The sequence below is a fragment of the Balaenoptera musculus genome, chromosome 10 (genome assembly GCF_009873245.2).
Source record: "Balaenoptera musculus isolate JJ_BM4_2016_0621 chromosome 10, mBalMus1.pri.v3, whole genome shotgun sequence".
Lineage (NCBI taxonomy): Eukaryota > Metazoa > Chordata > Mammalia > Artiodactyla > Balaenopteridae > Balaenoptera > Balaenoptera musculus.
The window spans coordinates 44,796,093-44,822,400 of record NC_045794.1 but is presented as its reverse complement, the minus strand read 5'-3'; the positions used below and the strand labels follow the sequence as shown (position 1 = coordinate 44,822,400).

The 26,308-nt window shown below is 44.4% G+C and overlaps 1 protein-coding gene across 6 annotated transcripts; it reads left to right on the top strand.

Annotated features, from left to right (window-relative positions):
* Nucleotides 1-120: 120 nt before the first annotated feature.
* RNF41 (ring finger protein 41) lies at nt 121-25,849 on the top strand. 6 transcript variants are annotated; one of them, XM_036864977.1, is made up of 8 exons: nt 156-317; nt 3,325-3,508; nt 15,119-15,214; nt 17,469-17,581; nt 21,100-21,371; nt 22,072-22,207; nt 22,618-22,721; nt 23,521-25,849. In XM_036864977.1, the coding sequence occupies exons 4-8, from the start codon at nt 17,492-17,494 to the stop codon at nt 23,870-23,872; spliced, it is 954 nt and encodes a 317-aa protein (XP_036720872.1). In that variant the 5' UTR covers nt 156-317; nt 3,325-3,508; nt 15,119-15,214; nt 17,469-17,491; the 3' UTR covers nt 23,873-25,849. The 6 variants fall into 6 exon arrangements, 5 of the variants coding, with proteins under 5 accessions (XP_036720873.1, XP_036720871.1, XP_036720872.1 ...); XR_005021427.1 differs by lacking the exon at nt 15,119-15,214 and having other exon boundaries at nt 157-317; nt 23,521-24,046; nt 25,001-25,849; XM_036864978.1 differs by lacking the exon at nt 15,119-15,214 and having other exon boundaries at nt 121-287.
* Nucleotides 25,850-26,308: the final 459 nt, after the last annotated feature.

Sequence of the window (26,308 nt, the reverse complement as noted above, 5' to 3'; positions counted from 1 at the left end):
GACTTCCGGTCTAGAGCGGAGGCCTGGCTAGCCTTCCACTCGCCTCGTTGGCCGCTTGTGGCTTCTAGTTCGGGGCTGAGTTAAACAAAGAGGCGGAGTTTGGTGACGAGCTTCCGCCAGGTTGCGCAGCAGCGGTGGGCGGGGCAAGGGATCCGTCCCACACCGCGAAGAGTGGTCGGAACCATCTCTCGTCTTCTTCCCCTTCCCCTTCCCCTCCCAGGAAAAGCTGGGACCCGGCACCTGGGCTATCCCTTGGCCGCTGCGGCCTCAGCTCCAGCCAGGCCTGGGTACGGAGAGTCCAGACCGCTTCCAGGGCGGTGCGTACGGCGCCTGCGCGAGCTCCCACCTAAAAGAGGGTGTGGGAGGGGAGGGGGCAAGGTCCCAGGGGGGTTGGGGCGGGGGTTCGAGCTATTGGAGGTCAGGGGGAGGGATGGGAGTGAAGATGAAAAATGGAGGAAGGGAGCAGTAATAGGGAGGAGTCTAGAGGTGATAAAGGGGCGCTGATGGGTGGGTTGTTGGGGAGGTCCATTGGAGTGGGGGAGCTTTAAGAAGTGCGGGAGGGGGCCTGGGCTGGCTGGAGGACGGGGGGAGGGGGAATTGGGGGAACAACGTGGTGTTTAAATGGGCAGTGATTGACGGGCCGGAAAGGGAGGCAGGGAACATACTGGGGGTCAGTCTGGGCAGGGGCGGCGGAACCTGAACCCCCGCCCTCGAAGCGCCATAGCTTGGCTCCTCTCCCATGCCTTGTCTTTGACAGCCTTGTCTTCCTCCTCCATTCCTTCCCCCCTCTCCCTCCCACCCCTCCATGAAGGAATCTCACATTCCTTACATCCCTGCCCTGGATTGCCAGTCCCTCTTCACACACTTCACACACCGAAAAGCCTCCAAACCAGAACGCAGAGGAAATTGAGGATTGGGAAGGAGGGGGCCGGAGAAGGAGCAGAAAGCTGAGAGGGGTGAGGGTGTTTTGCCTGAGGGACTGACAGACATCTTCTCCATTCAGAAACTGACTTCATTCTACCTAGTAGCAAATGTGGCTGTTAGAGACTACTGAATCACTGTTCTTGGGGACAGGGCTGTGGTAGTGATAGTCTAATCCCTTCCTATACAGGTGGTTTTAGTCTGACAATACAGCAAGAAGCTGATAATGTTGCAGGCTGATAGTTGTCCCCAGATAGGAATGGTAGGGAATCTGAGTGAGGCAATAATGTTACTGCCCTGTGTGTCCAGCCGACTTTGTGGCTGTGCCTGGTACCCAGTAATGGGAAAGAAAGAACAGGCTTCTTTCAAGCATTTCCTCGTGGGCCCTCAGTACTCTAAATTTATTTTGCAGTCTGTTACTGCAAATACCTTACCTATGAATAGCGGTATTCAGTATGCTTTCACATTTATTATGTCATTTGATTTTCCTGGACAATATGTAAGGTAGATAAGGCAGTTACCATTTTCCCTATTTGACAGGTGAAGAAATTGAAAATTACAAAAGGGATACATGGCTTGTTAAAAGTCATACAGTTGGTAGAGCTGGGACCAGAACCCAAGTCTCCTGACTCCTGGTCCTCCTCTCAGTTGAAAAATCCTGTTTTGTTCTGGTCAAGGGAGCAGTGTAGGAGGATTGGTTTTCCCAGGCTGGATAACTGTTTGCTTTCTGAGTCTGGAACTTGTCACTGGAAGACTGAACATAGCCAACAGCACTGGCTCCTGGAAGCATTTCTTGAGGTGCAGGTGCTTGTGTCAGGCTGTTGCTCTTGTCAAAATGGAAGAAGCATTATACCCTCCTCTGTATTATGGATGGGAGAGACAGATCAACTTCCCCCCACCTCCAACTACAGGGAAGAGAAAGTGGATCTGGCCTTGCACTTTTATCCTCTGATTAGTTTTAAAATACCACACTAATGTGTTATGGCTGATGAACATAGTAAACTAATGAGCACGTATACCAGACTCAGGATGAAATGGTCTCTGTTTTATGACTAAAAATCGCCATCCTTCCGCCTGCCAATGCAGGGGACACGGGTTCGAGCCCTGGTCTGGGAAGATCCCACATGCCGAGGAGCGGCTAGGCCCCTGAGCCACAATTACTGAGCCTGCGCGTCTGGAGCCTGTGCTCCTCAACGGGAGAGGCCGCGACAGTGAGAGGCCCGCGCACCGCGATGAAGAGTGGCCCCCGCTCTCCGCAACTGGAGAAAGCCCTCGCACAGAAACGGAGACCCAACACAGCCAAAAATAAATAATAAATAAATAAAAATCGTCATCCTTTCTAACATAGCCGTTAACATTGATAGATGTGAAGGTGAGGAAAAGAATTTGAATAGTTTCTATTCTGCGTCTGAAGCCTTGTCTCCCTCTAGTTTCATCCTTTTTGTAATGAGAGTCTGGTCATCTTAATCATACTGCTACCTCTAGTCGTCCCAGTTTCCTACCCTAGAATAATTTCCTGATTCACTGCCTCTTCATTTTTTTTTTTTTTTTTAAAGACTCATCCCCTCAGGAATATTTCTGGACTTGGAAGTAGAATTGCACCTGTACCAACATTCTTGAGTATCTTCTTATGAAACAGTATTTTCCAAGCGGAGAGTAGGACAGAATTTATTTATTTATTTATTTATTTATTTATTTATTTTTGGCTTGTGTTGGGTCTTCATTTCTGTGCGAGGGCTTTCTCTAGTTGTGGCAAGCGGGGGCCACTCTTCATTGCGGTGCGCGGGCCTCTCACTATCGCGGCCTCTCGTTGCGGAGCACAGGCTCCAGACGCGCAGGCTCAGTAGTTGTGGCTCACGGGCTTAGTTGCTCCGCGGCATGTGGGATCTTCCCAGACCAGGGCTCGAACCCGTGTCCCCTGCATTGGCAGGCAGATTCTCAACCACTGTGCCACCAGGGAAGCCCAGAATTTCTTTTTATATGAAATAATTTATGTGAAAGCACTTTGGAAACATGAAAGCATCATACTGTGCATGTAAGCTGTCATGGCTCTCTGCATTGTATAGCCACAGATTTGGACTCATTGACATTACTTTTAGTTGTATGCGCTGAATAAAAGAACCTTTTTCTATCTCAGACAGCTCCTCTTCCCTACCTTTCTTCTTGTCCCTTTCTCTCCCCCTCTCAGCTATGTTTCAATCACCTGGCCCGTGCGTGTGATTCCTTAGCTGATGATCTCACTCCTTAGAGGGTAGCCTGGATGCCTAGCCTTGAAACCTGTAGTTCTTAGTGGAGTTGTCTCGTCTTCCTCAACCAACCACCAGATCCAAGTCTGTCTAGTTTCACTGCCAAGTGCAGGTAGTTCTCCTGACTCACCTTTTTCTTCCTTGTTCCTATTAATAGAGTGCTCCTGATTGTGACATCACATCCATCCCCTTGGCAATGGAGCTTGTCACTAGGAAGGAAGACTCAGTCGGAGAATAGCCAGCAAGATGGGTTACTGGGAGCGTCTCCTGAGTGGCACTGAGTGGAAGCATCAGGGGGTTGGAGCCTTGTGAACAGGGAACCTGCCCCCAACACTTGGAAGGTAAAGAGCCTTGATTCAGAATCCCATTCTGGGCTAGAACCCTCTTCTCTGCCAATCCGGGTTCCTTCTGCTCTTGAAAACCTGATTCTCAAAACTCTTTTATGCATAAAACTTTCTGTGATTAACCCACATCAATCTGTTCTTCTTTGCATACTTATGTCTTACATGAACTATTAACTTTTATTTGTTGGTAAATTGCTTAGTAAATTTTACTCTTTTTATGTGTTTTATATCCTGTGTACTCAGTCATTGGGCTCAAGCCTACACCTTAGTTTGAGGACATGGATTGTGTTTTCTGTTTCTTTTACATGTCTGTACTGGCAAGGGGGCTGTGTATATAGGATGAAGATGAGGTTTGGGGTAACCATACAAATAGTGCTTGGTGCTGGTGACCAAGGGGCAGGTCCTTGCTGGTCTTTGAGGCCTGGTAAGCCTCACTTTAGGTGTTAGAGTTGTTACTTGGGAGTTCTTGAAGAATTGTGTGCCCTCTGGATTCTTCTTTAAATTGAACCAATTAAAATGTGCTGAAGAAGCCTAATTTTAAAAATCTCCTGTGCTAAATCTAGTCTGGATCACAGCATTCTGGAATTAAATGGAACTTTAGAGGCAATGAGGAACCTGAGTTCCTAAGAGCTCAGTTCTCTAAGAGAGGGAGTAACTTCACTCTAAGGATTCTACTGCTTAAATGAAAAAGACCACTTTTTTCACTTGGAAAGTGAAGAGAGTTGCCAAAAGAGAGCAAGGCCAGACTTCGCTCTCATAAAGCCAGGGCACCTTGTGTAATATAATTATCCCATAATTTAGCCTATTCTTGTACTTATGTAGAATTTATGTAGTTTCGGATGTTTCATTTTATGTGGAGTAAAGGGAACTGAGGCCCAGAGAGGTTAAGTAACTTGCCCAAGGTTACACGTTGGTCAGTAATAGAGCTAGAACTAGGACTCAGGTTTCTAGATTCTCAACTCAGTTTTCTTTTTTTCCAGATCTATTTCTTTATTGGGAGACAGGGAGATAAGATGAAATGTTTTAGGGACACCTGTGAGACACCCTCTACCAGCTACTTTCTTCACCAGGGTGAAATTCCTAGGAGTCATCTGTTTCATTACACTGGGGCAGGCTATGGGGCCCTTTTCCTATGTGTCTGGTGATTTGTAGTAATTGGGCTGAATCCTCAGCCCTCTGCACCTTTGCTGTATTTAGGGCATGGAGGAGAGAGAATCAGAAGGAGACTACAGCACATATACTTGGCTTTTACCTGTATGCTTTTGCCACGAATTGGTGACAGCATGCCCAGTTACTCTAAAATGGGTTGGAGTGGTTGCTGTAATGTTTCTCTTCGTGTGTGTGTGCCTGTGTGTGTATGTGCATGGTTTGCACACCTGTACATGGGTTCAAGAAACCCTGAATAAGGGAGGATAAATGTTCAGGCTCCGTTAGAAACAATCTGTTTTGTTTTTTTTTAAATTTATTTTATTTATTTATTTTTGGCTGCATTGGGTCTTTGTTTCTGCGCGTGGGCTTTCTCTAGTTGCAGCGAGCGGGGGCTACTCTTCGTTGCAGTGCACGGGCTTCTCATTGCGGTGGCTTCTCTTGTTGCGGAGCACGGACTCTAGGTGCACGGGCCTCAGTAGTTGTGGCATGCGGGCTCAGTAGTTGTGGTTTGTGGGCTCTAGAGCGCAGGCTCAGTAGTTGTGGCGCACGGGCTTAATTGCTCTGCGGCACGTGGGATCTTCCAGGACCAGGGCTCGAACCCGTGTCCCCTGCATTGGCAGGCGGATTCTTAACCACTGTGCCACCAGGGAAGCCCAGAAACAATCTGTTTTGAATTCCTAGCTCTCTCTAGGGGTAGAACAGTGAAAACAACTGCAACAGTAAGTTAAAAGGGTATAGGGAAAAAAAAAAAAAAAAAAGGGTATAGGAAGGGGTCTAATAAACTTCTCGCATTTTTATAATAACGCTGACTAAGAATATAGAGAGACATCCCAGTGTAACAGGAAGTATAGCAACATAATTACCTGGTTTGGTTCTGGCCTGTTGGGAATGCAGTTTTCAGTTTGGGTTCAGGATGTTCAAATCAGGGAAGTTGGCAGAACGCCTATAAGTCTAAAGGGACACCTCAGTGCTACTTTAGTTCAGCTCCCCAACTTGAGTGAAACCTTCCAAGGCCTTTTCCTATTCCATAACTCAAGGAGAAGATCTAGGAAACTCTGCTTCCAGTGGATGTGGTCACTGGTTGTGACTCTTGAGGTCCCTGTGGTTTCAGTTTTATTAAGGCTTCTGTCCCTAGGGCAGTGAGCGGTTGAATTCTTGTACTGCATCCCCCTTGAAATGATAACCCACCCCAGTGACAGCCCTACAGCAGTGTTGAGAGTCCCCGAGAGTAGAAGGAGTAGTCAAGGAGCCTAGCCTGTCAGCTTGACTGTCTACTTAGGGGCAGGGCAAGACGAGGCAAGGAGCTAGATTCCAAGGTTGTGTATAACCACTTCAACATCTGTTTGCCATAGATGACAAATAGGAAATGCCCTAATCAGAATCGAAATCTAAATTTCCCCTTAATTCTCGAGGCCACACCTCTGAAAGGATATAGTTATAGGAGGGTAGATAAAACAGGAGCATCTCCAAGCAGATAAAGTGGAGGTTTCTATTTAGAAAGAACAATGCCCAGCATCTTTGCAGAGTTTTGTAAACCTTGACTTTATGGTAGGAACTTTGCAACTCCTAAGCCTGGCTGGTGGCTTCCCACACCTTCTGGCCATCTCTGCACCAACTGAGACTTTCTTTGGGGAAGTTCTCTGCTGTTTCTTTTGGCGATGTAGGATCCCCTGAGACCCCATTATGATAACTTTTCAGAATTTGTATTCCCCCTTAAGGTAACATTATTAGCACTGTTTTAAAATGAAAGCACAGTGAAGCACAATACAGGCTCTCAGCCTGCTTTCTGCATTGCCCCATAGCAACAAGGAAGAAAAGGATATTGTTTTAATTTTTGCCCCTTGCTCTAAAGTAACTGATTTTTAAAAATAATTAAATCTTGCAGAAATATATAACATAGATCAAAAGTATAATCTCAGCATCTAGATTTTTTAAATGTGTACACTACATATACCACTTAAAAAAAAGTTTTTATAAAAATGGGACCATACCGTACAAAATGGGACCATACTATTTTTGCAACTTGCATTTTTCAGTTTGAGAGGCAGTTTAGCACTGCAGTTAAAGGCTTGAGCTCTGGGGCCAGTCTGCCTGGGTTGGAATCTGTCTCCACCACCTGTTAGCTGTATGATTTTGGAGAAGCTTTTTAACCTTTGTGCATCTGTTTCTCGTCTGTAAAATGTGGATCATGGTAATGCCCACCTCACAGAGTAACTTATAGAGTTATTTTAATAATTAGTTGAGTTAATACACGAGAAATGCTTAGAATTGTGGCTAGCATATAGAAATAATAAATATTGATTTAATTATTATTTAATTGTATAAGTAAAACATGATTACTGTTTAAAAAAAAAAATGAAAGAAGAAGAAGAACTAAGAAAGCAAAACTGTGAGGGACTTCCCTGGTGGCACAGTGGTTAAAAACCTGCCTGCCAATGCAGGGAACACGGGTTCAAGCCCCGGTGCGGGAAGATCCCACATGCCGCAGAGCAGCAAAGCCCGTGCACCACAACTACTGAAGCCCGAGTGCCTAGAGCCCGTGCCTGCGCTCTGCAACAAAGAATAGCCCCCGCTTGCCACACCTAGAGAAAGCCTGCGCACAGCAATGAAGACCCAACGCAGCCAAAAATAAATAAATAAAATTTAAAAAAAACAAAAAACAAACTGTGGGGCTTCCCTGGTGGCGCAGTGGTTGAGAATCTGCCTGCCAATGCAGGGGACATGGGTTCGAGCCCTGGTCTAGGAAGATCCCACATGCCGCGGAGCAACTGGGCCCGTGAGCCACAACTACTGAGCCTGCGCGTCTGGAGCCTGTGCTCCGCAACAAGAGAGGCCGCGAGAGTGAGAGGCCCGCGCACTGCGATGAAGAGTGGCCCCCGCTTGCCGCAACTAGAGAAAGCCCTCGCACAGAAACGAAGACCCAACACAGCCATAAATAAATAAATAATACATAAATAAATTACGAAAAAAAAAGAATCTAGGCAATAAAATAAAGTCTAACCTTTAAAAAAACAAAAACAAAACTGTGAGTGAAATTAAAAGTACTGATAACACGGGGAATATAGCCAATATATTATGATAACACGGGGAATATAGCCAATATATTATTATAACTCTAAATGGAGTAGAACCTTTAAAAATTGTGAATCACTTTATTGTACACTTGTCATTTATATAATATTGAACATCAACTATACTTCAATTTTAAAAATATGGAGAAAAAATAAAAATAAAAAATAAAAGTACTAAAATTCTACACTTAGAGACAGCTTCTCTAATATATATCCTTCTAGATGCTCTCCAATATAAGTGTGTACACACATAAAATTTTTTAACAAACATGGCACTATAGTATATATAATATGTATAAATGTTATTTTACTTATATATAAATAATGAATAAATTTAAATAATCTAAATAAATAAATATTAATAAAAACAAATATATCTAAGTTATTTTAATGCTACATTGTATCCCATTTTATGGATGTAAGGAATTATACTGGACATTTGTGTCATTTCTGTTTTTTTTTTTTTTGCTATTATAAACAATGTTTAGATAAACAACCTAGTATATTGTTTTGTACACTTGTGTGATTATTTCCTTAGGCTAAGTTACTGGAATTAGGATTGCTAGGTAAAAGGTAAAAAATATACTTTTTTAGGACATTGGTTTTTTGTTATGATTCACCTTGATTAACTTTTTCTTGCAAGAGTACATTTTTTCCAGACCTTGCTATAGTATATTACATGTTATATGTGTATGTTGTATATGTTATATGACATAAATGACATATATAGTATATGTGACATTGAGTATTTTGGACATGTTTTTTGATTGAATCTTAATATTGATACTTTCACAATTTAGGATAATTATAAATTTATTTCTTTATTTGAATATTGAGTACACACACAGAGAAAATCTTTTTCAAAGGTACAAAGGGATAACTGAGGAAATTAAAATTTTCCCCCTGTTCCTGTTCCTTAATGACCCTTACTCAGAAGCAACCACTGTTGGCAGTTTCCTATATATCCTTGTGGAGAGCTCCATGCATATGAAAGCATAGTCACATACGTATTATTTTTGGCACATTTATGTGGCACATCATGGTGGCACATTTACATATACTATTATATACCGTAGTTTTTTTCTCTTAGCAGTGTATCTTGGAAGACTTCATACCTGGTTCATTTTAAGGCAGCAATAATTTTTTTTTCCTCTGATTGATTTAATAGCTATTGTAGAGAAACCAGATTACACTTTGTTTATTTGAGGTAGATATTGTAAAGTCAGCAGTTCAACAGGTGAATTATGGATATTTGGTGATATTTTTGCTATCATGTAGCGGCTGTCTCAGGTAGCACCTATTCTTGACTCTTTCTCTTGTGCCTTCCTTTCATCCCAACTCTGTGTGTTTGTCTTGACTATGAGCATGGCGGTAGCTATCATCCAGAACAGCACTAACCAGTGTCAGGTGGCATTAATTGAAGTAGAGAGGAAAGGTGGTAATAGTCCCATTGTGTTCATATTGGTCAGTCCACAGGTGAAGCTCCGGGTACCCTGTTTTAGAAGGACATAGGCATTCTAGAATGCTATGGGAGATTTGAGTTTAGGCTAGATATTTCTCATCTGTGCTCCTTCTGCACCCTATCTTGACCTTTCCCTGGACTGTCTAAGCACAGGGTGAGTGACTGTTGGGTACTGTGGAGGGGATTCCAGCCCTGGGATGTTAAACCAGATGGTCTCTTATGGTCCATTCTAACTCTCAATGCAAAAATAAGACTGTCTGAATCAAGTCAATAGGGAAAACTTCTGGGTGTGATCACATTCTGTCATCTTTTATTCCTGAACTTCAAAAGTAAAAGCATTCCTATACTTTTTACTCTTAAGTAATTTCTAAATTAAAAAAAATATTTTTCTGTATTTGTGGAAGACTGTTTAAAGTTGAATTATGACAAAAAAAATGTATGCTTAATAAAACGTTTGATAGTTAAAAATAGAAGAAAAACATTATTCTTAGTCCTACACCTAAATAAAACAATTGTTATTTTGATAATTCTTTCTGGTTTCTTTGTGCATGGATTATTTATAAATATATACGTTTTTATTTATTTATTTATTTTTGGTTGTGTTGGGTCTTCGTTTCTGTGCGAGGGCTTTCTCTAGTTGCGGCGAGCGGGGGCCACTCATCATCGCGGTGCGCGGGCCTCTCACTATCGCGGCCTCTCCCGTTGTGGAGCACAGGCTCCAGACGCGCAGGCTCAGTAGTTGTGGCTCACGGGCCCAGTTGCTCCGTGGCATGTGGGATCTTCCCAGACCAGGGCTCGAACCCGTGTCCCCTGTATTGGCAGGCGGATTCTCAACCACTGCACCACCAGGGAAGCCCTATATACGTTTTTAAACAGATCTGTATTCAAATTTGTGTCCTACTTTTTTCATCTATTATTGTATCATGTTACTGTATATTCCTCATAAGCATCATTTAAAAATAGATATGCTATTCCATCAGATGGGCTTACATTACCATAATTAAGCATAACTATATCTTCACTGTTCACTTAAATGAATAAGTGATTATCTGATTTTTAAAAGTTTACGGGTGTGATTTTTGAAAAACTATCTGGACCTCTTTTAGTACCATCCCTTCTTTTTTCCTGCTTTAAGTGTGTCCCTCTTCCTGTTTAACATAATTCCAGATCTCCTTCCTACCTTTTTCCCCAGTGACCAGATTCTCTCCCATCTTTACTTTTCCTTCTTCACTAGTGCTTTCCTCTCAGTACATGAACATCCTCAAGCCTTTCTCATCATAAGGAAAAACACCCCTACACAACCCTCTTCCTTAGCCTCCAGTGCTCCTCTAGATGGTTCTCTCTCTTTTCCTTCCTTGGAAATCAAGCTTTCGACAGGGTTGTCTTCAGTCCCCATCTCTCTGTCTCACCTGTTCACTGTGAGCCACTGCAGTCTGTCTTCCACTCCCAATGCCTCACTGAAACTGCGCGCCACAGTGCCACCCAACTCCATGAAACCGCCTTCTGCTGTGGTGTCCACAGTCCCACATCCTGGCAGTTTTTGCTTTTTTTAATCTGACTTGTGTTTGCAGTTTTTGACACTTCTTTTCCCACTAAGCATTCCACTTCCTTAGCTTTTGTGTGTGTGTGTGTGGGTGGTAAAAAACACATAATATAAAATTTACCACCTTAACCATTTTTGAGTATACAGTTCAGTAATGTTAAGTATATTCACATTGTTGTGAAACAGATCTCTGGAACTTTTTCATCTTGCAAAACTGAAACTCTACTCATGAAATAAGCATTCCCCTTTCCCTCCCCCTCCCTACACCCCCAACTCCCTTAAATTTTGTGACCATCTTCTCTCCAGGATTTTCCACAATTTTCTCTGATCTCTGGCCAATCTTTCTCAGTCTTTTTTTGCAGGCTCCTTTTTGTCCCCCTTTTTAAATGTCACTGATAAAGTATTTTCATGCACTGTTGTTGGTAGTGTAAATTGAAAAGGCCTTTCCAGAGTATGTATGGAAGTGTCTAGGAAAACAAATAGCAGGCACACCATTCAGTGCAGCAATTCCACCTCTCAGTGGAATCTGTCCTAGGAGAGATATTTGTTCTTGTGCTCCAAAAAATCTTGTTACAAGGGGTGTTAATTGCAACATGATTTGTTTCAGGGGAAAAATTGGCAGTCAGGCAAACTTCAGTCATGGGAGGGTAATGGCAGAATATGTTGTAATCAAGGCTTAGACTGGTGGATTAGAAATTCTTACCACTAGAATATAAACTACATGAGAGAAAGAACCTTATCTGTCTTACTCATACGTGAATCTGTGGAACTTCCCTGGAGGTCCAGTGGTTAAGACTCCGTGCTTCCACTGCAGGGGGTGCGGGTTTGATCCCTGGGGAACTAAGATCCCCCATGCAATGTAGCACAGCCGAAAAAAGAATCTGTGTAGCAAAGAAGGGCAATTGAAAGAATGAATGTTCACCAAGCAATGGATGGGGAGAGGAAGGTGGGAAGAGAGGCTATATTCTTTTTTATTTAATATAGATTTATTTATTTATTTGTTTATTTTTGGCTGCCTTGGGTCTTCATTGCTGCTCACGGGCTTTCTCTAGTTGCGGTGAGCGGGGGCTACTCTTCGTTGTGGTGCACGGGCTTCTCATTGCAGTGGCTTCTCTTGTTGCGGAGCACGGGCTCTAGGTGTGCGGGCTTCAGCAGTTGTGACTTGCGGGCTTTAGAGCGCAGCCTCAGTAGTTGTGGCGCACGGGCTTAGTTGCTCCGCGGCATGTGAGATCTTCCCGGACCAGGGCTCGAACCCGTGTTCCCTGCATTGGCAGGCGGATTCTTAACCACTGCGCCACCAGGGAAGTCCCGAGAGGCTGTATTTTTTTAAAATGAAAATATAGTCATATATACTTGTGAAAAAAGAAAAACTAAAAAATAAAGCAAAGAGTCAGTGCTCCCCAGGGTTCTATAGTCTTCAGACCAACCCTCATTTTCTGTTTTCATTCTGTATACTTTCCCTGTGTGGCCTCTGAAAACCCATCAGCTACTACCTTCAGGATATCTACTTGGAATCTCAAACTCTACATGTCTAAAACTAGGATCATTATTTTTTTACCCCATCCAGATCTTTTTTTTTTTTAATTCTTATATTGGTAAATAAGAATTCACCACTAATTATCCAAGGCAGAAACAAAAGAGTCATCTTTTTATTACTTCCTGAACCAATATAGATTCAGATTCCTTCTTTTTAAATCTTTATTTATTTATGTTATTTTTTTTTTTTTTGGCCACGCTGCCCGGCTTGTGGGATCCTAGTTCCCTGACCAGGGATAGAACCCGGGCCCCCCCACAGTAGAAGTGCAGAGTCCCAACCACTGGACTGCTTGATTCCTGATTCCTTCTCTGAAATGTCTTGGTTTGAGCCTTTATACTTTTTCTTAATCTGAATTTTTACAATAAACTCCTACAAAGGTCTCACTTTCTCTAATCTTCCCTACCCCCTATATTTTCTGTACAGCTACCAGAATCTGCCAGTCTAAAACAGAAAGCTGATCATGTCAATTTCTTAAAAATCCTTCAGGTGTACACACACTTAAAGAATCTCCCCTACAACATTTATACTAATTACAAAGGAAAAACTAATAACTCTTACAGTAGGGAAATGTGATAGACAGCACTTAACCAAAGGGTCAAAGTTAGTATCACCAGGAACAGTACAAATCAACATTATGTGCTCCTGATATGATGCATTGAGAACACAATGCCACTTCCTTTGTATTTTTGCCCAAAATGAAACCGGGATTTAATCATGAGGAAACATCAGACAAATCCAAATTGAGAAACATTCTCATACACCTGGTGTGTATTCTTAAAAATGTCAAATTTATGAAAGACAAAAAAGATTTAGTAACTTTTTCAGTTAAACGATTAAAGAAGCTTGACAATTCAGTGCATAACATAATTCAACATAATCTTGAATGTTCTTTTGCTAAAGGAGATTATTGGGACAGTTGGAAAAATTGGAAAAAAGGTTTGTAAATATAGTATTACATCAATGTTAATTTCCTGATTTTCATAATTTTACTATCAACATATAAAATAATGTTCTTTTTAGGAAATACAGTACACAGTAAAGTTATTTAGGGTTAAAAGCATCAAGTCTACAGTTTACTCTTAAGCAGTTCAGAAAATTTTTATCCATCTATCAATGTATATATATAGCAATGATAAAATAAATGTGGTTAAATGTTAACATTTAAGGAGTCTGTATGAAGGATATATGGGATCTTTGTAAGTCTGAAATTGTCAAGATAAAAAATTAAACCCTGTAAATTTATGTCAACAAAAATCCTTCAGGTACTCCCATAGCTTTCAGATTAATTCTAATCCTAGTGTCCTAGCGCCTTCATTACTCCTAATTTAAACCATCCCTCTCCAAACTTCTAATGCTATATGCTGTCTCTTTGTTGTTGTTTGAGCCAAGATTCTTTTGGCTGTAAGATACAGAAGCCCAGGGACTTCCCCGCTGGTCCAGTGGTTAAGGCTCCGTGCTCCCAATGCAGGGGGCCTGGGTTCGATCCCCGGTCAAGGAACTAGATCCCACGTGCCGCAACTAAGAGTCTGCACGCTGCAACTAAAAGATCCTGCATGCCGCAACTAAAGATCCTGCACGCGGCAGTGAAGGTCCCGCTTGCCACAACTAAGACCCGGTGCAGCCAAATAAATAAATAAATAATTTTAAAAAAGGTACAGAAGCCCAACTCAAAGCTTAAGCAAAAAGAGGATACACAGGGTGTCTCACAGAAGCCAAAGATAGGAAGGCAACTAGGTCTTGGGAACAAACCAGTCACTCTGAAGCCTCAGGACTTTCCAGCTCTCATCCAGTCCTTTCTCACTGTGTCTGTTTCAGTCTTTTCTTTCCCTCTGTAGATTTGTCTTCCTTAGTCCACATGACAGGCAAAGAAAGACCAACTCATCTTTCTTGGTGTCAAGCTCAAATTCTCAGAGATAGGATCCGTTGGCCTGGCTTGGGTTGCATGCTCACCCTTGTCCCAGTCAGCTGCTGCCTAGGTTAAAGTCTCAGAAGTAGTGAGGCAGCTTCTCCTGGAGCCATGTGGATGAGAGAGAAAGGGAGTAGAATTCCTAAAGTGAACAACTCCATGGTCTGCACTACAGCTCTCAATAGTGGAGGTCCACGGGACAGTGACACTGGACTGCTCTTGGCTCTCTTACCACTGTCCTCATTGTCCAGTTCAGTGAGTTGCAACAAGGAGAATCACAAGGGGCCTTAGTTCTGGGTTTCACATTTCACTTTATGATGTCTTTAATATTACCCTTCATATACTCACTCTAATCCATTACTGTTGATGGATTATTCAAGGGAATGTTGGCATAGGAACAGAAGCTCAAAGGTCTGAGGAGAGACACATAGATGGATATCCCTATTTTAGAGGAAGATAGCCAGACCAAGGTGGTTTAGAGTGTCAATTTCAGAGGGGTTGTTAGTAAGCCCAAGGCCCTGAACTTAGGCCCTAGAGATGGAGGAACAAGAATACAGAGAAATGGTGGTGATGGAGGTCAGTGTAATTGTAGCAGTGTCCTTGGGTATTGTTGTTCCTATATAAAATGGGTAAAGAAAGATAAGTGGTTCCAAAGTGAACCTTGTGATTTCTTGTCTCCATTAGCCTATATTAATCAGGATTTTTGTCAGTTTAAAGAGATAAAAACCCAGCTCAAACCAGCCTAAACATAATAGGGAACTTACTGACTCATGTAACTTATGTTCAGAAAGTGATTGTGGCTTCAGGCATGGCTGAATCCAGGCCCTCAAATGATTTCAGCTGAATTTGATTTCTCAGCTCTGCTTTCTTCATTATGGCGTCATTCTTTTTTTTTTTTTTTTTTTTTTTGGCCATGCTGTGTGGCGTGTGGGATCTTAGTTCCCCGACCAGGGATTGAACCCGTGCCCCCAGCAGTGGAAGCGCAGAGCCCTAACCACTGGACCACCAGGGAATTCCCAATTATGGCGTCATTCTGTAAGTAGGCTGTCCTCATTAATGGCAGAGATGGTCACTGACCACTCTGAATTGTACATCCTACCAGCTATGCAAACCCCATGAGGGCTCCAATAGAAGTCCCAGGCATCTCTCTCACTGTCCTAGGTTGGGTCACATGTCCACTAGGAAACAGGTTCTGATTCCTAAAGGAAAATTGTGATGCTGTTTACAGAAAATGGGCTGTTAGGTAGGCAAAATACACGTCCACTGTACTCTGCTGGGAAGCTCCCAGTTAAAGCAACATTTAATCATACCAAACATTTTACTGTTTTGTAAAGAACTGTGCTTGGTGCTAAATTGGATGTAGCACCTGAGTTCCTACTCTTAAGGAATTTTTAATCAAGTAGTAGAAATTAGATATGTACATAAATAGGGAATTCCCTGGCGGTCCAGTGGTTAGGACTCCGCACTTCCACTGCAGGCGGCACGGGTTGGATTCCTGGTTGGGGAACGAAGATGCTATGTGGCTTGGCAAAAAAAAAAAAAAAATGTATACCTAAATAATGGTTACTCTTGTGTATTGAGTGCCTAGTATGTACCAGCAGGCATTGTGCTAAATGTTTTATATGTATTGTTTCTTTGAGGGCAACTCTGTGAGAGTCACTTCTATTATTACTTATACCAATTTTATCTGTTTAAAAAGCCACGCAGGCTTAAGAAGTATACGTAAGCCTGCCCAAGGTCACACAGCTAATGAGTAGTAGAACCGGGCATCTAAATCCAGTCAGTCTTGACTCAGTCCAGTGCTGTACTTTAGCTTGCACTTGACCTATCAAGGCCTCTCTGCATAATTTTTGGCGTGCCACGAAGCTTGTGGGATCTTAGTTCCCTGACCAAGGATCAAACCTGGGCCGTTGCAGTGAAAGCGCCAAATCCTAACAACTGGACCGCCAGGGAAATCCCCCACTCCCCACCCTTTTAAATTGAACAGCCTGATTCTAAATTCCTGAGAACTACATGATTGACTCAGCTCATTTTTTTCAGGACATCACAGCTGATGGCTGGTGTGTAGATAGTCTGCCCTTATATCAGGTGCCCATCCTTGCTCCAATTAGCCCACTGGCTGGATGTCCACAGGGGAGTTTCAGTTACTGTTCAGTGATGTCTTGTTTGGGTTTGACCCTTAGGAGCCCAAAGAAGGGGCATGGCAGCCTCGCTGCTCTTTGAGTCTTTGTTCTCCTGAACTTCCCTCCCATCACCACCACCTAAATTCAGACTCTCACTATTTCTCTCCTGCCTAGATGTTCTTCCTGTCTCTAATCTCACCCCTGTTTACAGAGTGATTCTAAAAAAGAACTTTTATCACATCATTCCTTTTAAGTCTTTCAGTGGCTCCCCATAGCCTTCAGGATAAAGTCCAAACTCCTTACATAAGACTTCTCACGGCTTGGTGCCTTTCCAGCCTTGTATTTTGACACTCTCTCTCTTGCACCCTTCAGATCGAACTTTTTCTGAACCACTTACAGTTGCCTGAACTCATCATATCCTCTCTTACCTTTTTTTTTTTAATATTTATTTTAATTAATTAATTTATTTTTGGCTACGTCAAGTCTTAGTTGCAGCACATGGACTCTTTAGTTGTGGCACGCAGACTCTTCCTTGCGGTGTGCAGCCTTCTCTCTAGTTGTGGCGCTTGGGCTTCAGAGCACGTGGGCTCTCTAGTCGTGGCACATGGGCTCAGTAGTTGCGGCGCGGGGTTAGTTGCCCCAGGGCACGTGGGATCTTAGTTCCCCGACCAGGGATCGAACCTGCGTCCCCTGCATTGAAAGGCGGATTCCTAACCACTGGACCGCCAGGGAAGTCCCCTTCTGGGCTTTTAAATGTGCTCTTTCATGTGCCTAAAACCCTAATGCCCCACCCTGCCCTGGCTCCCCCGCCCCCACACACAACCTAGCTAACTACTTGCTCGTCCCACTGGTGTCCTGGAAAACTTCTCAGCCTCCCTCTCCTTTCGGCCTGGGTCAGGTATCCACATCTCTTGGCCTCATAGTGCCCTGTGCTCATCCTGAAAGCATTTATCACTTCATATTTTAAGTGTATATTTATATAAAATCTTTTCCCATTAGAATTAAATTTCTTGAGTCAGCTTCCCCCCGCCCACAAATGACTGGTACATAGTAAGTTCTCAATAAATATTTATTGGACAAATGAACGAATCTTGGCAATGAGATCAAGTTGGCACATATCTGTAATCTTCTGAACTGGCCTCTTTTTCCTCTGTTGTTCATTCCAGGACCTGGGTTTCAGTGATGAGACATGGGGTATGATGTAACCCGTTTCCAGGGGGATGTTGACGAAGACCTTATCTGTCCTATTTGCAGTGGAGTCTTGGAGGAGCCAGTCCAGGTGAGTCGGTCTGATGGCAGGTTTGGTGGGGCAATAGATGGCAGTGGAGCTAGTACAAAATATTCAGGGACTTCCCTGGTGGCGCAGTGGTTAAGAATCCGCCTGCCAATGCAGGGGACATGGGTTTGATCCCTGGTCTGGGAAGATCCCACATGCTGCAGAGCAACTAAGCCTGTGCGCCACAAGTACTGAGCCTGCGCTCTAGAGCCCGCGAGCCACAACTACTGAGCCTACATGCTGCAACTACTGAAGCCCACGCGCCCAGAGCCTGTGCTCCACAACAAGAGAAGCCGCTGCAATGAGAAGCCCATGCACACAACCAAGAGTAGCCCCTGCTCTCTGCAACTAGAGAAAGCCTGCGCACAGCAACGAAGACCCAACGCAGCCAAAAATAGATAAATAAATAAATTTTTATATATGAAAAGAAAAAGATAATTGGAAAATTCGGAAATTAAAAAAATATATATTAATAGGAAATGGGGCCAATGGGGAAGTCACTGTGTTCAGGCCCCCCTTCCCCCACTCCCTGCACTCCTGACACACGCAGAATAGAGGTTTGGTGCGAAGGAGCAGTGGCAGCTACAAGAGGAATAGGGCCTTCCAGAATCTGTCTAGAGGTGGACACCACAGAAGCGCAGTGGTTCAGATTTTCTTCAGAGGTCACTGCGAGACTTCTGTGCTGTAAAATGGTCAGCTATTTGTTTCTGTCCTCTTGACAGTAGTTTGGTAGCTTCTTTTTCTCTTCAGGGGCTCTGACTAGGTTCCATCTTCCTACCCATGACTGAACTTCTGGACTCTCCTAATAAGTTCTCTCTTCATTTTCATGATGCAGTGTTTCAGGTAATCAGCCAGTCTTCCTGCAGGCCTGCCTACTGTTTAACAAATAGGAAGTGGGGAACTGTGTGAACTGACCTAGTTTCTCCCTGGGATTTACTGGAAAAAAAAGTTTTTGATGCAGCCATGTACTCTGCATTTTGATATGAAAGCTGCCACCTTCACTAGGTCATTTCTCTACCAGCTTTGCCAGACCAGAGATAATTGTATCTTCCTGGGGCAAGTATGAGGAGAAGCTCATGATTACCAGGCAAGTATAATGAGTGAGATGAATTCTTAACCGTTGTATTCATGGGACACCATTCTGCATGGTCCTTATTGCCTATACTCTGTAAATACCAATTAATCCTCTGCCGCTCCTGGCTAGCTGGAGATAATCCCATTTTCCAAACCAGGACACTGGTCAGTGAGGTCGCATGACCCTTCCCCCACTCACTGCTAATACAACTCCCTGGGGCTCCCCTTGATTCTTGGAGTTTATTCTTACTCTCCAGTTTTCAACTACCCAAAGGAGAACAGATGCCTGAGCTGAATGAAAATCAGACTGCATTCCAGTGGCAGCTAGCCCTGGACCATTAGAAGCAGATTGGCTGGGTGTGGAGCAAGCTCTCCTGGTGGTGTCAAGAGGTCATGGGGTATGTCAGTCCCCTCCCCACCCTGGGGCCTTGTCTGTTTTCTAGCACTATCATTTGAGGTGAGTCACATGTGGAGAAGTCAGTGGCAGTTGGTGACTAAGGCAGAACCTCCCCCCCAACCCCCCACCGACTCAGGCTTTACCTTCTGAGAAGCAGGCCAGGTTCCAGACACATTTCCAAGGGTAGAAAGCCTCTGCTAGGGATACTGATTTCCCTGTATCGTATTTATTTATTTTTTGAATAGATAATAAATTTATATGGTTCAGAAATCAAAACAGTGTAAAAGGATATATGGTGACAAGTCTTGCATCCATCTTTGTCCCAGTCCACCTAATCCCCCCGTAGATAACCATGTTTATTAGTTTACTTGGTACCCTTCCCGTGTGTATGTGGGCAGATACAAGCAAGTATGAATGTACATGTATATTTGCCTACCTTTCTTACACAAAAGGTACCGCATTCTGTATACTTCTGCAGGGGTGGCAGGTTTAGATAGGACGGTCACAAAAGAGGTTCAGTTGAGCTGAGATCTGAATGATAAGGGGCCATTCTGGCAAAGGGGAGCAGCAAAAGCCAGAGACTGGAATGAGCAGGGTGTGGATAGGGAACAGAGAGAAAGCCAGAATGGCCTGAAGTCAGTGCTGGGAGCATGATGTGAGGTGAGGAGAGGCCAGAGGCACGGGGCCAGATCAAACAGAATTTTATAAATCCTGAGCAGGAGTTTGGATTTATTTTAAGTGTAATCGGAAACCATTGTAAAATTTTAAGCAGGCGAGGAATATGATCTAGTTTGCCTTTTTAAACGATCACAGCTGCTGAATGTAGGATGGATTATAAAGAGGCAAGGTAGAAGTAGGAAAACCAGTTAGAAGACATACTTAATAATACAGATGAGAGAAGATTGTTTGAACTGGGTTAGTGGCAGTACAGATGGGGAAAAATAGACGAACTGAAGATTTTTTTTTTGGAGAGAGGGTCTATAAGATTTTGAAAAGAATCAAATATTATGTCTTTAAGTGAAAAATAAAAATGTACTGACAGTTGGATTAATGATATTGAGAATGACTTCTTTCCTTATGAAGCCTTCCTGTGTTACAGTCTTTGGTGTCTGTGAGCATCTTGAAGGCAGAAACTGTCTATCTTTTTTTATCTTAAGCACGTAGCAAAATGTTTGGGACATAATAAGTGCTCGAGTCATTCATCCATTCGTCAACATCTAGTGAGTGCCTACTGTGTTTGTCCCATGCTGGAGGCCAGATTGTGTCTCCACAGAGGCCAGAGAGTCCTCTCTCTTTGCATTATCAAGGAAGTAGGCTGAAATAACGATCTTTATGAAACTGAAAAGAATGTGATTCTACAAAAATCTAGTTCTGTTTTGGAGGGTAGCCCTGGTCATTGGGACTCAGGGCAACACCTCAGGTTGGGCCTCATAAAATAAGAACTTGAGGGAGTTCCCTGGTGGTCTAGTGGTTAAGGAATCAGCACTTTCACTGCTGTGGCTCGCGTTCAATCCCTGGTCGGGGAACTGATATCCCGCAAGCCACGTGGTGTGGCCAAAAAAAAATTTTTTTTGAACTTTTGCCAGTAAATCTCTGCCCCCGCCTCCTCTCTACTTATCCCTCAAGACCCATATCAAATTCTGTCCTGTCCATAAATACCTGCCCTGCTTGACCTAGACTGGAAAGATCTCACCCTCCTCTGGATTTCTTTGGCAATTATTGTGTATGTAATCCAGTTGGTAATTAATAATTGACTACCTTATGTCCTCTCATTGTCCTGGAATATTATTTATATCTCTTACTGTTATATAACTTTTTACTTGTTTGTCTTATGTCACAATCCATTTGGAATCTTGGGCACAGGAAACATATCTGAAGCCTGTCCCCCACATTGCCTTGCCCATAGTAGATCTATACTTTGCTGTGACCCCAGGGACCTCTGGTCCTAGAAGCTGCGCAGAGGCTTGATTGGCTTTGCGGAGTTATCGTACCCAGGCTCTTAGCTCCTGCTAATTCTCTTGTGCCCCTTTTGCCCTGCTCTCCCTTCTAGGCGCCTCACTGCGAGCATGCTTTCTGCAACGCCTGCATCACCCAGTGGTTCTCTCAGCAGCAGACGTGTCCGGTGGACCGGAGTGTTGTGACGGTCGCCCACCTGCGCCCAGTACCTCGGATCATGCGGAACATGCTGTCAAAGCTGCAGATCGCCTGCGACAACGCTGTGTTTGGCTGCAGTGCTATTGTTCGGCTTGACAACCTCATGTCTCACCTCAGTGACTGTGAGCACAACCCAAAACGGCCTGTGACCTGTGAACAGGGCTGTGGGTAAGATTCCTGCCCTTCTTCTGCCCACACAGATAAGGGCCTTCCCGTTTATACCCCTGTCTCTGGATCCCCTGCTCACTAGCTGAAGAGGTCTCCTGCAGGCAACGAGTGTTCCTGGCCTCCCTGGCTCCCTGCTCCAAGATCTCACTTCCGTGCTGCTTTCTGAGCTACGATCTTTTTGCTCTTGCTTTAATAAAAAAAGGGAGACAGCAATTCAGCAATCTCTGTGATACCACTAAAGACTGATTCACTTTATTCCTCCCTTTCATCCAGTACTACTTTTCTCTTTGTCAGATTGACTGCTCTAATTTCCAGGCTTCTCATGTTCCCTGTTGTCCTATTTTTTCTTTCTTTGGGGTGTGAAATATTTGATTCAATACTGATAGCTAGGTCTGTGAATCTAGGGCTTCTCAGAAGGAATGAGTGCACAGGCAGAATCTGTAGGAGGAAAGGAGAGCCACGTGGGAGATGAAACACTGTCTTAGAGAGGGAAAGAGGCCCAGAGGAAGTAGACAGCAAAGGGACGAGGGGGAGCTGGGGAGAAGGAAATGAAGGCAATAAGCAAGAGGGGGCCTGAATGTTGGAAATGAATGAATGTTAGTCATTTCAGGTAGGAAAAAGCTCTCTCAGCAGTTATCTGCCTTTGCTCACATGTCCCATTAATTCTCCTATCCTGTTCTTTTCCCACCCTGGGTGGCAGCCTGGAGATGCCCAAAGATGAGCTGCCAAACCACAACTGCATTAAGCACCTGCGCTCAGTGGTACAGCAGCAGCAGACACGAATTGCAGAGCTGGAAAAGACCTCAGCAGAACACAAACACCAGCTGGCAGAGCAGGTAGGGCGCAGAGAACACAGGGCAGAACACGTCTTTCATATGCAGATAACCTCGCGCCTGTGGGTGGCAGGTGTGACTGTGAGCAGCAGATCTGTGCCTGTGCTTGAGAGCCTGGTCAGTGGATACTCTGCCTGTGCATAGCAGCGAATCAGGCTGGAGCTCTTCTTGCTTCCCTTCATCCCATCAGTGGCATTCATTTACTTAACATCTATCAAATGCCTTCCCTTGACGGCACTATGCTAAGCACTGGGGATACAGCTGGGAATGATACAGTCATATCCCTGTCTTCATGAAGCTTCCACTCTGGTTGTTCCTCAGATCTGTCCATTTCCCTCATTCTCAGACAAACTTTTGTCTCTCATCTACTGTCTGTCTTAGCCATTATTCCTTGTTCTCCTTCCCCCCCACAGAAGCGAGACATCCAGCTGCTCAAGGCGTACATGCGTGCAATTCGCAGTGTCAACCCCAACCTTCAGAGCCTGGAGGAGACGATTGAGTACAACGAGATCCTAGAGTGAGTGTCACTCAGGACGTGGAGTCATTCATCCCACGTCCTGGCACTGAGACCTGGGGGGAGGGTAAGAAGAGGCCTGGGCTGAGGCCACTGCTTCTCAGATGTTGGGATGAAGAACAGGGCCAGAGGAGAAGGCGATAACCTTCAACCCCAGCAGAGGATCTCATATTCTTTTGGGTGGTTGGAAGGGAAAGCTTACCCAAGAGTTAGATGGGTACCCACATGTACAAAGCCCTGTATTAAAGGCTGTGGGAGTGCTAGGAAGACCAAAAAGAGAAGATATTGTCCCTGACTTCAGGGAGCTTACTGTTCAGAGAAGAAGAGAGTACAAATCCAGGAAAGTGATCTAAAATACAGCAAAAACAAGTGAAGTAAACAAGCGAAGTCTAAGATCCCTTTCAGTTCTGGAGTTCTGCATAGTTCATAGACTAAACTGAGTCAGTCTGTATAGTGCAAATAGTGCTGCGAGGGACACAGTATAGAGGAATAATTGCTTCATTCAGTACACATTCGTTGAGCACTTACTACATGCCAGGCACCATGTGCTAAGTATTGGGATTTTTAAGAAAAATAACAGGAACCCTACTCTCGTGGAGTTTAATCTGGTGAGTAACATGTGCTGACACTCGGATGGGACCAACTAGGGAAAGATCTGGAGTTTCTGAACTAATGATGGAAGGAAAGAAGGAGGAATCGAGTTAGGTTGAGTGCAGAGCAGGCAGTCGTTCCTATTAGGAGAAAAGCCAATGCAGAGAAAGGGGACGAGCTGGACTGACCACCTCCAACTCCCTCCACACAGGTGGGTGAACTCCCTGCAGCCAGCACGAGTGACCCGCTGGGGAGGGATGATCTCCACCCCAGATGCTGTTCTCCAGGCTGTAATCAAGCGCTCCCTGGTGGAGAGTGGCTGTCCTGCATCTATTGTCAACGAGCTGATCGAAAATGCCCATGAGCGTAGCTGGCCCCAGGGTCTGGCCACACTAGAGACAAGACAGATGAACCGGCGTTACTATGAGAACTACGTGGCCAAGCGCATCCCTGGCAAGCAGGCTGTTGTCGTGATGGCCTGTGAGAACCAGCACATGGGTGATGACATGGTGCAGGAGCCAGGACTTGTCATGATATTTGCGCATGGCGTGGAAGAGATATAGGAGATCTCGACGGGCTATCTGGAAGAGATGAAAATCAGAAAATCCTGTCACTCCAGCAGCGGGGCCCTGAGTCCTCCCCACTTTCCTTAATACTGTGGCTAACGCTAGAGCCACACATCTCCCTGCTCTTCTGCCACTGAAGAGGGCCCCAGGGCACTCTGCTCAGCGTTTCAGGTGGGAAACCCAGATTCCCTCCTTTTGCCTAATATCTTCCCCTACAATGTCTGTATATTTTCCATCTGGTTGGGAAAGTCCCCACCTCTATTTCTGTTTTCCTGCCTAGGGTCCCTGGTTCCAGATATTTTCAGAAAGCACAAAGATACTCATTTTCTCTAGAGGATCAGGATGGAGTGAGGCATCTCTAACTGTTCCCCGCCTCCAAAACCAGGGAATCCAGAGCAGGCAGGCCTATTGACTCTATAAACAGCATTTAGAGGGCGGCTCTGGGGAGCAGACATCCTAAAGAAATGGTAAGGATGGAACAAAACCCTAGAAATAATGAGGCCAGTAGGCCATCGCTGGTGGCCCTTAGAGGAAGACTGGACCTCTGTGCCAAGCAATACCCTGTTCAGCCCACCTTAAAGGTGTGGGCTCCCGCTGGGTCTGCAGGTGTGCAGGTGGGGATGCCGAAAATTTCCAGATGAGCTCTTCTTTCCTACACTTTCTTACGATTAGGGAATGACAGGGTTGGGGGTGAGGGGTTAGTCCATTGGGGTGAATATGCTCAGCAGGAAGCAGCTCTCTGGCTTTTGCTGAAATTGTGTAGGCACTGCCTCTGGCACAGGCCATAATAGTTCCATAGTCCCCTCTCTCTCAGCCCTGTGATTGTAACTAGTTATTTTGATAATTTTCTTTGGCCATTGTTTGTTTATATTTCACTCCCTCCCTCACAGTTTTTCTTTTTTAAGAATGGCCTGATTATGGCTACCCCACTTTTCCAGCCCAGCCACATTGTTGGCAATTTAATTTATTTACTTTTTTTTTTAAGAAAGGAAAAAGAAAAAAAAATTAACAAAACTTAAAACTTCTTTTGCTGTTCCTATTGTGGGGATTTTTGGATAGGGTGGGACGGGGATGGGGTCTGTTTTATATTTTTCCTTTTCAGCACAACCTTTGGCTTTAATATAGGAAAGGCCAAGGGAGTCCTTGGCTGAACTGAAGTCTGCCCCAATCCTCCATAACCCATCTGAGATGAGGAGCTTCCTCTATTCCAGTGATGGATGTGACAGTCCAGCATCAATGACTGTGCCCTCTGGAGAACTTTGCTCCCAGCCCATCTAGGGTCTCACTGTAAAACTCTGGACTTCGAGTATTAATTTTGAAGAAATCCTGCCCACCACTCCCCCCAACACCCGGTTTCCTTGGAGATATATAGCTGGGTTCTAAGCTTCATCAGGCAAGATGGGATAGAAATTATGTCTCTGAGTACAAGCTGTGCTGTCTCACCCATACCCCCTTAGGACTTCAGCTGCATTTCGGGATGCCCAGGGCATTCCTTAATCCCTGGGGTGACTAGAAGAGTAAGAGAAGGGGAGGGATAGTGGGTATGATTGTCTTGATATGCAGGTGGAAGTGGGCTGGAGAGAGATGGCCATAGAGCTGCTCTTTTTGGAGCTTTTTTCCAGGCCAGCTTGCTGTAGGTCTGGGTAGCTGGGTCATGGCTCCACTGGAACTGTGGGGAGGAGGGAATACAGCTTGAAGGGGGTGAGGAACAGTCATATGTTCCAGCTCCAGGACATTGTGCTCAGGAATTTGAAAACGCTGCTATACTTAGTCTGGTTACTACATTTCTTCCACTCCCCTCTGCCCCTGCCTGCCTTACCCAGGCCCATTCCCTCCTGTTGTCACCCTCAGATGGAGCCAGGAAGCTCAGTTAAGGCTTCCCTACCCTTTGCACTAGTGTCTCTGCAGGTTGCTAGTTGTGTTACATATGTGCTGTTCCATGGTGTTGACTGCACTAATAAATCTTTTACTCAACTCTCTCAATTCTTAATTCACATCACTCCCCTCATGAAGGTTCTCCTCTGCTTTGGCCTTTCTCTCACCTTAATTTCCCTGACTTCTTCCTTGCTTTGTAACCTACTCTTGTCTTAGAACTAACCTCTGTTTTAGGAGGAGTTCTGTCTGGGAGGAGTGTGCACCTCATAGCTCCTTTGCCTTGTGTGCCCTCCTGCATCCTTCCCTCCTGACTCCTGTTCTGCACAGCTGAAGCACTCTCACCAGTCATCTGAATTGTGCTCTTTGCAGGGTTTACCTTTGCTCCAAATCCATGTCTTCCCTATGTGTTCTGGGATTTGGGGACATTTTCTATAGACGATATGCAAGTACCTTTCCCCCTTGTCCCACAAACACCTTTGCTTTGGAATCTGGGATTCCATTGCAGGCAGGGAAGCCTCCACCCCCAGTGTCTCCTAACCAAGAAAGTACACATGAGGA